We start from the raw sequence: 15,302 nt of genomic DNA, 5'->3' as shown, positions 1-15,302 counted from the left end.
CTACCTTATATGAATTTTTCATTCCTACTTTATGATATTTTTATTGTTTGTTTGTTTATTTGTTTGAGACAGGGTTTCTCTGTGAGTTTTGGTGCCTATCCTGGATCTCGCTCTGTAGACCAGGCTGGCCTCAAACTCACAGAGATCTGTCTGGCTTTGCCTCCCAAGTGCTGGGATTAAAGGTGTGTGCCACCACCGCCCAGCTGTATGATATTTTTAAAAGTTTTAGAGAGTGCGTGTGTGTGTGTGTGTGTGTGTGTGTGTGTGTGTGTGTGTGTGTGTGTGATCCTGAAGATCAGAAAAGGGCATTTGACCCCCTGGAACTGGAATTTCAAGGGGATGTGAACCACCATGTAGGGGTTGAGACCAACGTGAATGCTCTTAATTGCTGAGCCATTTTTCCAGACCTCATATGAATTTCTTACATTATATATGGATTACTGATATACAAGAATGACTAGTATGACTTAACTGCTTTAAATTTATAATCAGATGAAGAAAAAAAAGTAGCAAGATTTACATTCTTGCCATTTAAAAGGGTGTACTTGTGAGTTGAAAATGATACTTCTTTTTAAAATGAACACATTTATGCTTTCTTTAGGCTGGGATGATAAAAAGTGATACTGAAGAGTATTTCATTGAGCCCTTGGAAAGAGGTAAGCAGATGGAGGAAGCGAAAGGAAGAATTCACGTTGTCTACAAGAGATCAGCCCTGGAGCAGGCTCCCAGAGATGTGTCTGAAGACTCCTACTACAGGGGTAGGCATCTTAACAAGGTTTAATAATTAAACACAAATGTAAGGGATGATGAAAACAACCCTTACATCAGTCAAGAGAATTTGATTGGCATGTGCTCTTGCAAGATGTGGAAACTGAACAGAAATTTGTGTTATAATCATCACGTTTAGCTTTTCTTTTCTCATGTTGAGGCGTTCTATGCCAGTGAGTGATTACATGTCAGTACACTTTTCATGATTTATTTTAAAAGGTGTCCACTAAAATTATGGTCTTTTAGCCTATCTTAAAGTTTGCAATTATTTATTTTTTCCAGAAATATTTAAACTATGCACTATTTGTGTCATTGTAGAAGTTCATAAGTGAGATGTATTAATACAACAAAGTTATGTTTTAACACCAATCCGATAGCTGCTTCACTTTGAAGTCTATTTGGTACAACATAAATAAATAAATAAAAAAACCAACCAAATAAATAACTTTTCTTGTTTGGTGGGGAAATAAGTTAAATATTTCTATAGAATTTTATTTTTAAATAGATTGGAAATGTAAACGTTATGGTCCCTGAAGTTTTTCTGATTTTGTTGGTGTAATGAAACCTGAGCATAGCTACAGAAGACTTTAGCTCACATCTGCAAAGGGGAACAGACACTCCAAGCTGGACCTGACCACTCCCTTCCAAGCGGAATCCCATCACTCCTGCCCAAGATGAACCCCATTAATTCTTTTCAAGCTGAAATCCATCACTTCCTTCCAAGATGAGCCTGATCACTCCCTTCCAAGCTCTACCCCATCACTCCCTTCCAAGCTCTACCCCATCCCTTCAAGTTCCTTATGGATTTCTATAAATGTTAGTCCCTATGACTTTCACAGGAGTGAAATCGTACTTTATTTTTGAAATAAGAAAATTTCAAGAGCTGTTGTGGTTTATAGAATGGGAATGGGTTGGGTGTGGCTCTGACATGGGATACTTGCCTAAGCATTCACAAGGCCCTGAGTTTGTTTCCCAGCAAACACACAGACAGACAGACAGACAGACAGACACACACACACACACACACACACACACAGAGGAAAACAATATATTAATGACAATGGATAGATTATTTCTGGCAGTTGTTGAAAATATTAGTTTTGGCAGCGCCAGCACACCCAGTTTATGATAAAGGTGGTTTATACCAATGTACACAGTGGAGACTGACTTCCTTAATCATGACAAGAAGCTGGCCTTATAGTGAAAATAGACCATGGGCTAAAGTCACCCACTTAGGAGCGGCTTGCCGTGGCCACCGGAGGAGGTGAAGCAGTTTGTTTCCTCACTCTTAGTTAACTCAGAACGTGTACCAGGATACCTTAAGATAAACCTGAACATGAAATGAATGGGTTTTATTTTCATGTTTATGGTACTCTGATTTAGCTACTGGTGATTTCAGCTAATCTCATCTTAAGCATATCTAGTTGTTTACATCAGGAATTTAACTTTCTTCCCTAGGGCAAGAAGAGTTCAGATTCATAAATTTGAACACCACACTACAGATTTTCAATTCTCTTCTTGTCAAAGGACTAGAGGGGTCAATATTTTTATAGATGAAATATAGTCCACATATACATTAGGAATGTATTTTTATAAAATATTTCATCATATAGAACTGTACTGAGTTAAAAAGGTGTATTGATTTATAAATGAACACTAAAATGCTGTATAAAGTAGTACTTTTTCTGGATCAAGCTGAGGTTCCATCTTATGCGATGCATCAGTCTATAAGCGGCTACTTGTGACCTGCAAAGCTTCCCCATGGGGCCTGTAGAAACAGTTCATCATATTTTCTCCTGTCTCAGTGATTGCCTAGCTACTTCTTGAAGCCTTTTGTAGTTCAGCTGCTCAGACGTGCTATATGTCTGGCTTAGAATTGGTTGTAACTGTTCTAAACTAAAACAGATCAGAGCCCTGAACAGGAGTGATGGGTAACAGGAGAACAAATAATGAGACAGAGCCCTGGTGCCAAAGGAAAACAGAGATTGAAGTAAAATGGATAGAGTTTTGTGATAGAGTGGATCTTGGGGCTGGGAGAGGGAAGAGAGGCAAGAATCTAACATATCTCAGAGTTCTAATTTGAGACCAGAGAAATCTCTCTCCAGAATTAGAGCATATAAAATGTGAACAGAAAGAGGCTCCGTGTGGTTGACACATGGGGATGATATGAATGTAACTTTGGGGATCCACTGGAAACAGTGAGGACATTTTACAGTTTCCTTTGTGGGTGACTGTTGCGGGAGAAGCCAGCAGCTGTGTGTTCGTGTGTGCTGTCCTTTTCCTAAGCAACTCCCTCTCACTCCCTCATTGCCCATGTTTAAATCTGTATTGGGACAGTTTCTATTAAACTCCAACTTTGCTCTAAACATGCAATATATGTTCTTATAATTGCTTGATGGGGCAGTGTGGGAAGGATGAATAGAAATGACCAAGAGAGGCGAGGGTGTGGGTTGGCTTATGATGCTTAGGGCTGTCCCTGCTTGCCTTCTCCTCTTATTATCACTTTATCACTGAGCATCCGAAGGACACAATGTTGAGAATTGGGAACCCTTAAATGATATTGTCTGTCTACAACTTTAGATGAGGAGGGCATTGTGTTCTCAAAACAAAAACAAAATTAAAACTAGAATTGGAATGAAATAAAAATGTTACTATTTCTCTCAAAACCCCAAGGTTTCCTGTTTGAGAAGATGCAAACATGTATTTCCATTTCCTGTTTCCGAGAACATTTGTCTGAGTCATCAGAAGAAGCCATAGCTTTGAATCCATTGGTATATGGTACAACTCACCAACAACAAGACTCTCAGTTAACTCAGTCATCTTTTGTCTCGACTCTTAAGTTGGGGAAGTTCTGTTGTTTTTGAAATGCAAAAAACTGGAAGACTTATCCAGAAATACCATGAATTTGGTACACAAATCACAACCATGAAGCTTGACTTTTTTTTTTTTACTTTCTTTTTTATTTATTCTATGTGTCTTTTACATCATGTATCTTGGTCACATTCATTTCCCCATTCCTTTGCATCCACCTTCCATCCCTGCACACACACACACCCAAATAAAACCAAATTTAAGAGAAAAAATTAAAAATATCATCATGGGAGCTGCAGTGTGACTCATGCAGTAGACCCCTTTGTCCTTATACCTTTACTTGCAAAGTTCATTGCAAAGAGTCATTGGTCTGGTTCGAAGCCTCTGGTTTCTACTACACTATCAATGGTGGGCCTTGACTAGTACTCTTCTTGGGTATTGTTGCCGCGTGTTGTGGAGATCTGGCAGCTTAAGGTTTGTGGTTAGGTCCCTTCATGTGCTCTAGCAGATCATAGATGGGTAGATGTTGGGGCAGGCCAAGTCTTTTAACCCTGGTTCTGGGCCTGGGTAGCTGCAGGGTTGTTCTACCAGCCAGTTCTCCCCTGACCTCGCCACCAAGGTGAGCTCTCCACCATTGCCCTGGTATAATCCAACATTTCCCCTGCTAGGAGCTCTGCTTTTAAATAACTGCTTACAAAAGAGACCTCCAGGTCTGTGGAGCTGTCTCATGAAGGGCCAAATTCAGATTTCCACCACCCAAATGAAAACCAGGCATGGTGGTATGTGTCTATAACCCAATGCTGGTGAAGTGGAGACAGGCGGATCTTGAGCACTACCAACCAGCCTGCCCAGCCAAAATGGCCAGCTCCAGGTTTAGCGAAAAACCCTGTGTCAAAAATTAAGGTGGAGAGTAATAGAGGAAGATACCCAAAGTTGAGCTCTGGTACCACATGCACCGGTAGGTATCCCCCATCACAACCCTTAAACAAGCACCATTTGAGACCCCCCAGGACTTTAACATTGTCACTTTGAGTTTTGGTCAGTGCAGAGTTGGCGGTTTGGGCAAAGTATAAATCTTCCTGTCCCTGTTGGGGGGTGCGCCATCCTTCAGGTTAGCAATAAACAAGAGCTTGGCACACTTGTGATAGAGATGCTTTTCCATCTCATCATGACCTCTACGTCATCATGATGGGAGAGTTTGATTTGCTTCTCTCTGATCATTGCTACAGGAGTGGAGGATTGTCCATTTTTTTTTTTTGACATCTGTAGACTTTCTGTCTGAATCTGTTTATGACATTGCAATTAATAATGATATCGGAATTCAAAATTAACCTCCACTATTCAGTCATTTGTCTAAACTCAGATTTAAAATCCTCTCTCTCTCTCTCTCTCTCTCTCTCTCTCTCTCTCTCTCTCTCTCTCTCTCTCTCTCTCACCAGCCCTAAAGACTGCTCACACTGTCCTCATCAGAGATTTGCTCCAGGCAGTCTATGGGGAGTGGGGGGGATGCGTGCATGGCATCATTCAGCTTTTCATATTTTGTATTGAGTCTCTAGGCCCCTAGGCTTCTCTCCTCACATTACAAGCTATTCATTCACCAGTAGCTCTATGTTAAAGTAATTTTTGTAATTACTTCCTACCAGTGGGAAGCAAGGACTCGTAAGCCTTTATCTCCTAGCTTCCTTTCAGAGTTTTTCATTTTTCTACAGGAACCCAAGTGCTTGTGTCGCTGATGTGGTTGTCATGGTGCCCTGAAGGAGTGTCTTTGTCGCAGGTGGGAAACATGGAGTAGTCCGAAATGATTTAGGAGTTGCTCCTGGTTACTGGGGAGGGGAACTGCAGAACAAGCAGGAGTAATGGGAAGACTTAGCCTTGGTGATGCTAGGGACTGGGTAGATGCCGAGTCTTCTTTGAATTTAGACATGTGAATAGGTGCCCTAACCCTCTGCTTTGGGAGATCCTCATGATCTATGTGTGGATTAAAGAGAATCCTTGATGGGCTTTGTAAAAGGAAAATATGAAATGATAGAAATTAATTTTAGCAGATAATTTTATTAGTAAATGATGCATGGAAGGTGTTACTATATTATGAAGATACATCATTGAGCAAATATTCCTTTAGTGTTCGATTATAAATTTTCTCAGCTAGTGGTTTATAATCTAATCTGAGATCATTTGTTGAGCTACTTCTCTTGAACTCATATGGAAATACTAAGTATACATGTGGGATTTCTTTAGTGTATTTTAGTCTGTGTTCATAATAATTATAGAGAAAATGAATTCAGTATGGAGATTATCTTATTCCATGAAGTAATCAGAAAGTAGAGTCACTAGGGAAGAAATTTTAACATGCAAAACATAAACAATAATAATTGGTTTAAAATATTTAACTGCTCATCTGTGTGTATTAGCAATATACAGCATCTACAAACTTACATAGGAACTTATTCTGATGTCTGGTGTTCAGGAACTTAATCTATGTAGTCCTTGAAATGTTTTCCAAGTTTGGTCCCCACTTTCAAACTCCTGTTAAGTTTTTTCCCCATGTATCATGCTTTTATGTCTTTGTGCTGACTAATCCCCTTATGAGATAAGTGGCTGCTAAAACATATTTATTTATTTATTTATTTATTTATTTATTTATTTATTTATTTTTGAAATCTATTGTTTTCTTGGTGTCTCATACTGTCCGATATCTGTACTAATATATAATGCCATCAAACAGGCTTCTAGTAATAAGAAATTGGGATATTAGATTTAACATTAATCTCTTAAACTCTTAGGCTCTTGATTCCAGTTTTGAATGACATGTAGGCAAAACAAGCTTGGGGTTTTGATGGTGGTGTCTGTTGTCTTTCCTTACTGTGTGAGCTTGGCTGCAACTTCTCATCTAGTGGGCAGTCTTCATGGAAGTCACTGTCAGTATTAAAGGTTAGCTTCTCTATTATTGTCTAAGAGGTGTAGTGTTCAGTTAAGCAGGCTGGGAAAAAATATGTTAACATTCCTTTTTCTTTTGCAACTACCTAGCATTTGAAAAAGCATCGAGTGTAGCTCAAGTCGTGTTGCCACGATCTCTGTTCCCTGGACCACTTTCCATATCTTTAAAAAAAAGCATCTTTCCTTATATTCATAAAGAAGCATTCCAAAAGGCTGTTGTCAGTTCAGATGTAGACCAATAGGCATGTCTGGCACATATGAAGATTATTTTTATATATTTGCAATTTGAATCATGGATATTACACAAAATATAACAGTGACCATTTGGATCCTTATTTTTGATTAAAATTTCCATCTTTCATGAATTTTAAAAATCTTTCTTAGTTATTGTTCAGTTCACCTTGGTGTGCACACTTCTCTGAACTCCATTTCTTCCTGTTATAATTTTGTGATAGTTATGATAAAAAAAAATAGCTCAGGTAACTAAAGTTAACTTCATGTTTCACATCTGGGGAATTAAGTAAATAGGAAGTGAAGAAGTTAAGCAGTAACAATTATAAAATGGATGTTCTTTTTAATTAATAGAGTGATTACATTGGACATAATGTAACTGAGGGCTTCAAATTCCTGCTGCTTCGACTCCTGCCGTGATGCCTCTAAACTGTGAGCTGAAATAAACCCTTTCTCCCCTCAGTTGCTTTTGTTAGGAGACATTTTATCACCGTTTTGTCAGGAGAAGAAACCAAGACCGTCCCACATCCCTATATTTGCTTTTACTGTCTCTCCCTCTTGGGGCCCATCTAAGAAATCTTGCAAGACCATGAAGCCTTTCCCCTATACGTCCTCCTGTCAGTTACAGATTCGTGTCTGATGGTCATGTCTTTGGTCCTTTCTGTCAACCATGTAGGTCCTCTGTGGCTCATAGAAATTTTAGGATTGCCTTTATTATTTCTATTCTAAAATGCCACGTGGGCTTTGATAGGGATTGTATGAGGATCTGGTAGATTGTTTTCTGAGTGTGGATATTCTCACAGTATTTACTCTCTGAGTGAGTGAACGCAGATGGCTTTCCATTTGTTTCTGGTCTCTCTGATGCAACAGTTTATTACGTCATGGTTTTCTTTCTTTCCCCCTTTCCGTTTTCACTCAAGGCTTCTCAGCTACCACTCTGGGATGACTGGTAAGCAGGTCATCTTTGCACAAAGACGGGGAGAAATGATATTATATTTTCCAAGCTGTTCTCGTTGTACAAGCAGTGTACTTCTTAGCTCAGTACAGTAGCTCCATGCTTGCATAGTTGTAGAAAATATGTCTATCTAAGGGTTGTTGGGAGGGAATGTAGGGAGAGGACTGATTGGGTTAAAGTAAATGTTCACCCCCAAAGCTTAAGCACCTTTTAGCCTATGATTTTACTTATAGGGATCACAGATCCTATCTGATGTCTTTAGTCATTAAGAAACCCTTAGATGGTTCAGTTTCCCAATGTCTTTATGTTGGCGTTAAAAATTTAATCCTGCATAACTATTATTTTCTTTTCTAATTAACATATGGAAACACAGTTTTATTCCAAGCTCCATAGAATTTTACCACTTGAGAATTTCATCCAATTTGATCATATTTACCCTCCCCCAACTTTTCCCAGATCTGCATTTGTGGTTGAGCACACCACTGATATTTATTATCTATAGTTTGATCAGTTGTGAGTTTCTGCATTAATGAACATTCACTGCACAAAGAAAGTTCTCTGATGGCCGGGCAGTGGTGGTGCACACCTTTAATCTCAGCACTTGGGAAGCAGAGCCAGGAGGATCTTTGTGAGCTTGAGGCCAGCCTGATTTACAGATTGAGATCCAGGACAGGCACCAAAACTACACAGAGAAACCCTGTCTCGAAAAACAAACAAACAAAGAAAAAAGAAAGTTCTCTGATAAGGTCTGAGAGCTTTCCTCACAAATGTAGAGGGCTGTTTGATAGTAGGTCTATTTAACAGAATAATAGTAAGAGCCATAGAACTTTACAAGTAAGAGTTACTAAATTCATTTTCCTTATGATTCTAGAAGCATGATTTTTTATCAGTGATAGAAAAATGACTGAGTGATTTTATGCAAATCACAGAGCATATAGTAATATATCATTATGAGGTCATACACTTCAGAAGATTTTCTTTCTGTCTAGATGTATTTAAAGTGAGGGAAGTACCATGTCCAGGTTTCCTTTAGTATAAAGGAAGGTCATCTATTTTAGTATTCTTTGATTATTTGCAAAAACAGAGGAGAAATTAAGACCACTCATGGTGGCAGTTCTAACCTTAGGAACCCAGATCTAGTGACTAAAACTCATAGAGCATTTGGAATGTGAGCTATAGCAGAAAAGTTAATAAACTAATGGGGACTTGATACCACAGTGCTTAGTCCCTCGGAACTACCTTCATATTTCTAGTCATAAGTCCCTAAAATATGACCTAGATATAGAGTTATTTCAGAAACTTGCTTAATATAATACCATATTGTGTAATAACAGGATCACACACATTTTCTGATTAGTCCCTTTTCATACCACCCTCTGGACATTACTAGACATTTTTATGAAGGCTGTTTCATGGAGTCAGTTTGACTGTGTTAAACGTCTTGGCATGTGATTATCTGGGAATAGTCTCTTAAAACAGACTGAGGCATTTGAATCTTCTCTCTTGATTTAGTTTTAAACTTGTATTTTGTAGTGTAGTGTACTAAATAGCCTCAGGACCTTGGTAAAGTTACTTAACCTTCCAAAGTCCCAGGTTCCTCATTTGTAAGGCAGGAAAAAATAATAGTGCATATTTCAAAGCTTTTAAAAAAACACTGGAATAAAGAACTTTGGAATAAAGTACCAAACATGAAGCCACTTAAAGGAGGAACCATTTATTTTGGCTCATAGTATAAGAGGATGCTGTCTATCGCTGTCTATGTGACTGACTCCATGATGTAGGGGACTCTGGCAGAAGGATTGTGTGGCAACTGCTTTCTCTTATCTCAAGCAGACACAAGATAAGAAAGGGATTGGGCTATATAGACCTCAAAGCCAGTCACCCAAATAGTCACCTTCTCCAGCCAAGTGCTACCTCTCAATGGTTCCACAACTTAATGAAAAAGGGCCACTAGCTTGGGACCAAGTGTCCAAGCACATGAACTTGTGGGACATTTCACTTCCTCTCCTTTGTACTACGGTGGGCCCCTAGCTATCCTCCTATCCCTGAGCCTGTTTGTCTTGGCCCTATTTGAGGTGGGAAGTTGTTGTTTATTCATACCATGTGTGTATGAACACACACCAATGAATGCTATCATTTCTCCACTGCATGTAGAACATGCAAATTACATATTACATAACATACCCAAGTATAGGAATTGCGAAGAATAAAGGGAATTATATAAAGTCACATAGTTTCTCTGTATTCTGGTGAATGTTTTTATGCATGCTTATAGTGTAAGTAGTCTGCTTCGGAGACTGCTCCATAGGGATCATTGTGAACTATAATACTGTATGCCATCATCTAGACTAAAATTCCCTGTTGGATAAAATATAAGTGGTTTTTTTTTTTAATTCATGTCCCAAATGTTTCCTCCCTTAGTATTCTTTAGTGACTCTCATTTTCTACTTGCTATTCTTTGTTTGAGGTCTGCTAAACTGTCTCCTAATCATTCTTTTTACCAAGACTTATGTTCTCTCACTGTATCCATTAGGCTGCATATCTGTTCCTTTCAGAACAATAGAATGTATCCTTGTATTCCCTGGAAAACACTAGGCACTCTCTATGAAAAAGGAGCAACTATCTGCCTTAGATTTTATAGGATCTCACAAAGATGAAGACAGTGTCTCACAGCCAAGGACCTAAATTATATACCTGAATCTCTGGTTATGATATGAATTGTTCATTTTAATTTGTGGTCACCTTTTATTTTTCTTTTAAGATTTACTTATTTTTATGTGAATGGGTGATGTTGCCTGCATGTATGTCTGTGCACTATGTGTGTACAGTGCCTGAGGAGGCCAGAAGAGGGCGTCAGATATTCTGAAACTAGAGTTATAGATGATTTATAGATGCTCTGTGGGTGCTGGGAATGGAACCTGGGTTCTCTGCAAGAACAATAGATGCCCTTAACTGCTGAACTATCTCTTCAGGCCCTCACCTTTTATTTTACCTAACCATAATAGTCTTTGAAAACAATACTTTCCCTCAAGTTGCTTATTTAGAATAGTTTAAAGAAGGTCACTTTTTCATATGAAACATTGTATATAATTGAAGAATATACTATAAATCAGGTTATGAGAGAAAATTGTAATGTTTGGAGACAGTCAGATCTCTTAAGGAAAATCATGGCCCTACATAAACACTTTCCAACAGGGTTTGGACAGAAGTTTGCTTTTGTACTGAATTGTGTTCTATGAAGCAAGCTTTCATAGTGTCAGGAGGACTCTATCGTGTGTACATAGTTTCCTAAGATGTGCATAATCGAGTCCATCAACTCTTTTCTCAGAAAGTTTCCATAACTTCAAAAATATTTTCAGACTAGTCCAGGGTATAAAAATCATTGGAAACTAGCTGCCTTCAAATTATTGATGTTCTTGAATAATTCATTTTGCTTCTAAAAGCCATGTTTATACATATATTCAGGATTATGGGGTGGGAAGTTGCTGCTGTTCATATAATGACATATTTCCTACTAAATTCTTGAAATTTAAATAACAAGAATATTCATTGAATAGTGTACCTGTTCCTCATTAAAAAAAAAAAAGTACGATCTTTTGTTCCCACTTCAAGTTACTGATTCCCTAAACTCAGAGGCTATGTTTTAGTGAGAGTGAAACTTGTTCTGAGAGGATTCTTTTTAACACTTTAGAAGATAAAGAAAAACACACTGCCCCTTGCAATGAATAGGAGCCTGAGGTGTTTGAAAGTTTAGGAAGTTTGCACCAAAGCAATGGTAATGCCTGCGGCGGAGAGGTCTTCATTATCTCAGCTCACAGAGCTCTTCAGCAGCGATGACATCATTGTGGCTTCTCTCACCTCAGAATCCAGGCAGGAGACACTTAGCGTCTTTGTCAGACATGTGTAGAAAAGAAGGCACAAAGAAAGAGCTTCCCGCAGAGTCGGGGGAGGCTTCGCGACTCCTTCTTGGTCCTTTGTGAAAGCACATGACTGGACTTGTACAAGATTAACCCCCTCCACGTTTCTGCGAAAACATTAAATGGATGCAAAGCAGCTCCGCCACTTTCTTCCTCTCTGTGAACTCAGTATTCTGGTGGGCAGTGAATTATTTTGAATTCCCTCAGAGAGGCCATGGCAGTCAATGGGAGCTGTGAATGAGGGCCCTCTGAAGGGCTCGGTTGTGGGTTTTCACCGTTCTTTATAGCATTATTCCTCTGAAAGAGTCCCCTCTAAGAGTGGGGTCAGCCTAGAGACCTTTAGAGCTCGTGAAGTAATCCATCCTTTAATCTCTTCCTTCCTGTGGGAAAATCAGCACAGATAGAAAAGGTGGGAGGGGGTGAGCTCATATTTACACCCATATATTCTGCTTGACCATTTGTTTTCCAGTTTCTCCTCTTCTCTATATGATTGTGGTGTGCTTTCAACTTTGGTTTCTTCATAAAGAAACTCTGAAAAACAGTATTTTGTGGTGATACTTTTGTCCAGTTTCTGAAGACTTTTATCTGCTCTCTGGACTAGCATTTCATCAACCTTGCAGATGTTACATATGCAAGAAAATGGTACAGAGCAGTTTATTATTGCAGTGTGGTATCTCCTGTGCCAATTCCATTGCTTTCTTCTGACTTCATTTAGATATTCTCTGTGTGTGCAATGATTATGTGTTTTTCCATATAGTTCAAGATACTATATTGGAGGGCAACAAGATTTACTTAATGACAAAACCAATACTGAGCAGACTTTGGGGTTATTATAGTAATTAGGAGATGAGGTGGCGAGGGAAAGTTTGTTTGTTTGTTTGTTTGTTTACTATTTTTGAAACAGGGTCTCCCATTGCAGCTGAGGCTGGTCTTAACTCTCTTCCATCCTCTTGCCTCTGCTTCCTGAGTGCTATATTACAGGTGTGCACCACCACACCTGCCTGAGAAGACTTTCGTTTACTTTTTATTGTATGGTTTTCAAAATCCACACTTGCATTCACACATCACATTTATTTTTTTTAAAAAAACTTTAAAAACATATTAGTCTAAGAAAAGTAGTGGATGTTTTACTTCAGGTTCTTATGTGTTTTCAGTTTTGGACTGGCATCTGTAAAGATACATTCTCATAGCAGGTTCCAGGTGTAGTTTAAAAACTTGAGTTCACAGCCAGGCTGTAGCAGTGCACACCTTTAATCCCTGTACTCAGGAGGCAGAGGCAGGTGGAGCTCTGAAACCAGCCTGGTCTACAAAGCAAGTTCCAGGACAGCCAGGGCTGTCACACAGAGAAACCCTGTCTCGAAAAACACAAAAGAAAAACAAACAAATAAACAAACAAAAACCTTGAGTTCACAAAGGGGAAAAGGGAGGAAATACCAACTAATATTTTACTGGAAAATATGTGAATGACAGAACTAAAAGTTAGTTGCCTCTGGTTGCCTTTGAAACAGTATAAGGTATAAAGTAGACAGACAGACAGAAAGAGAGAAAAAAAGAAAGAAAGAAAGAAAGAAGAAAGAAAGAGAGAGGGAGAGAGAGAGAAAGAAAGAAAGAAAGAAGGAAAGAAAGAAAAGAAAGAAAGAGAAAGAAAAGAAAAGAAAGAGAGAGAGAAAAAAAGAGAGAGAAAGAAAGAAAGAAAAGAAAAAAGGAAGGAAGAAAAGAAAGGAAGGCAGGAAGGCAGGAAATTGGACAAAGAAATATGGTGGTCTTAGGAAAAGAGACCAGTGAAAGAATTGGATCCCTTTATCACTATGACCTCTTTTCTGTTCTTTCCCCATTTAGAACTAAACTACGTGATAGGAAGTAGTTCCTTCAACCTCCCCAGAACCTTACCACAGGACCTGCGTTAGGGGCAGGTAGACAAGGGAAACTATCAACAGACAGTGGAACTATGAATTTTTAGAGAAAATAATGCCAAGTGCAGTGCATTCTCTACTTTGGATTAAGGATGGACTTTTCTTTTAATACATAAAGCATAAGAAGCAGTCTGTGGTATGATAGAGTAGAAGTAGATGAGGCTCTACTTGGAGAAAATAGAAGTAGGCATGTGAGTGTCCCTTCATGGATCCCCTGGGCCACCCCACTGAGAAAGGTGTAAGGATGCTTGCTGTCATCTGTCAGTGTGCTGTGATATGGATGGAACATGGGATGCAGATGCCTGGAGACACAGCTGAAGCTTCCTGTCTCTCCTGTGACTTAGGAAATCTTGAGCCTAGCAGTTCAGAGGACCCAGTGCTGGCCTCTAGAAGTTCATGAGTAACAGTTTGGATTCATTTGCACTCAGCTAATAACTCTGAGAACCCAGAGCACACTTCTCTTTTGTGCTTGTAGCCACTAATCAGATGGAGATGTTAGGGCTGGGGATTTTTGTTTTCTTCTAGAGATGGAGTCTCATGTAACCTAGGCTGCCCCACCCCCCCATGCAGCTGAGGATGACCTTGAAGCTCTGATACTCTAGATTCTAGGTTCTAAGTGCTGGGATGACAGGCATTCACTACCCCAGCTGGTGAATATGGTGCTGGGAAGCTAGCTCAGGGCTCCATGCGCTCTACCAGCTGACCTACTCCCCCTGCCCAGCTCTGAAAGTTTTTGAAGCTTCTTTATATTCGTTATATTCTAGATAATGTATTTTCAAAGTGGAAGCATGAAGATACATTTGTGTGTGTGTGTGTGTGTGTGTGTGTGTGTGTGTGTGTGTGTGTGTGTGTGTGTGTGGTGGCCAGAGTTGGTTGTCATGTTTTAAAAGGCTCCTTCAAGTCATGAAGACTAGTACTGACATCATCTTGTTTGCCCCCATGAGCACATTATCTCAAACTGTTCCTCCCTTTCTCTGATTTAGTAAGGAAGGGCATGCTCAGCTGTCCTTTTCCCTCCAGCTGTGCACACGGCTTGTTGCTTTGCTGGTCTCCTTTGTAGGTCCCGATGTGATTTCCAATGGTGCAGCATGAGTTCCCTGTCCAAACTGCATCTGCAGAGCGCTGGTCCCTGATTTAAACATCCATTTCCCTCCGACCTCCCTGCCCAGTGTCTTCTTGTCCTGGTTCCGGGTGTGATCTGGAACCCTCCCAGCTGGCAGTCTTCCATCTCCTTCACCGTCTACACTGACATTTCATTCTCTGGAAGTTAAGCTTTCCTTTTAGTGCACACTCTGTGGAATGAAATGCTTTTCCCTCCATTCAGCCTTCCCTGCCCTGGTGCTGGGCTTCACTCTGGCCATCCTGCAGTGGGAAAGACAGTGCTAACACCTGACCAAAAGCCACTTGACATCTGAGAAGGGAGCAGTGTCGTGGGGTAGATTTTCATTCACTGATGGTACCATGACTGGACGCAGTATCGTAGATGTCTGACGAGCAGAGTCCACTGTGGGAAGAGTCTCCTGGCTTGGACTGGAACACCTGATGGCACAATTTTCTAAGTCAGGTGGCTCCTGGGGAGCGCATAGTGACTTTCTGTTGCCCAGGACATAAAAGGAGCTTTAGACATTTAGCCAGAGTTTATCACCCCCCACCCCCCCACCCCCCCACCCCCCCACCCCCCCACCCCCCCACCCCGTGTGTGTGTGTGTGTGTGTGTGTGTGTGTGTGTGTGTGTGTGTGTGTGTAAGAGAAAGAGAGAGAGAGAGAGAG

At 39.9% G+C, this 15,302-nt stretch overlaps 1 protein-coding gene across 1 annotated transcript in view; it reads left to right on the top strand.

The window, feature by feature from the left end:
- The first annotated feature begins 576 nt into the window (after positions 1 to 576).
- Adamts3 (ADAM metallopeptidase with thrombospondin type 1 motif 3) overlaps positions 577 to 15,302 on the top strand; it is a 110,464-nt gene continuing 95,738 nt past the window's right edge. Inside the window, exon 1 of the mRNA XM_028888092.2 lies at positions 577 to 758. Coding sequence (XP_028743925.1) covers positions 608 to 758 — 151 coding nt within the window. The 5' untranslated portion in view covers positions 577 to 607. The remainder of the gene's footprint in view (positions 759 to 15,302) is intronic.

The sequence above is a fragment of the Peromyscus leucopus genome, chromosome 10 (assembly GCF_004664715.2).
Source record: "Peromyscus leucopus breed LL Stock chromosome 10, UCI_PerLeu_2.1, whole genome shotgun sequence".
Classification (NCBI taxonomy): domain Eukaryota; kingdom Metazoa; phylum Chordata; class Mammalia; order Rodentia; family Cricetidae; genus Peromyscus; species Peromyscus leucopus.
The sequence above is the reverse complement of the archived record's forward strand: the minus strand, read 5'-3'. Positions and strand labels throughout refer to the sequence as shown.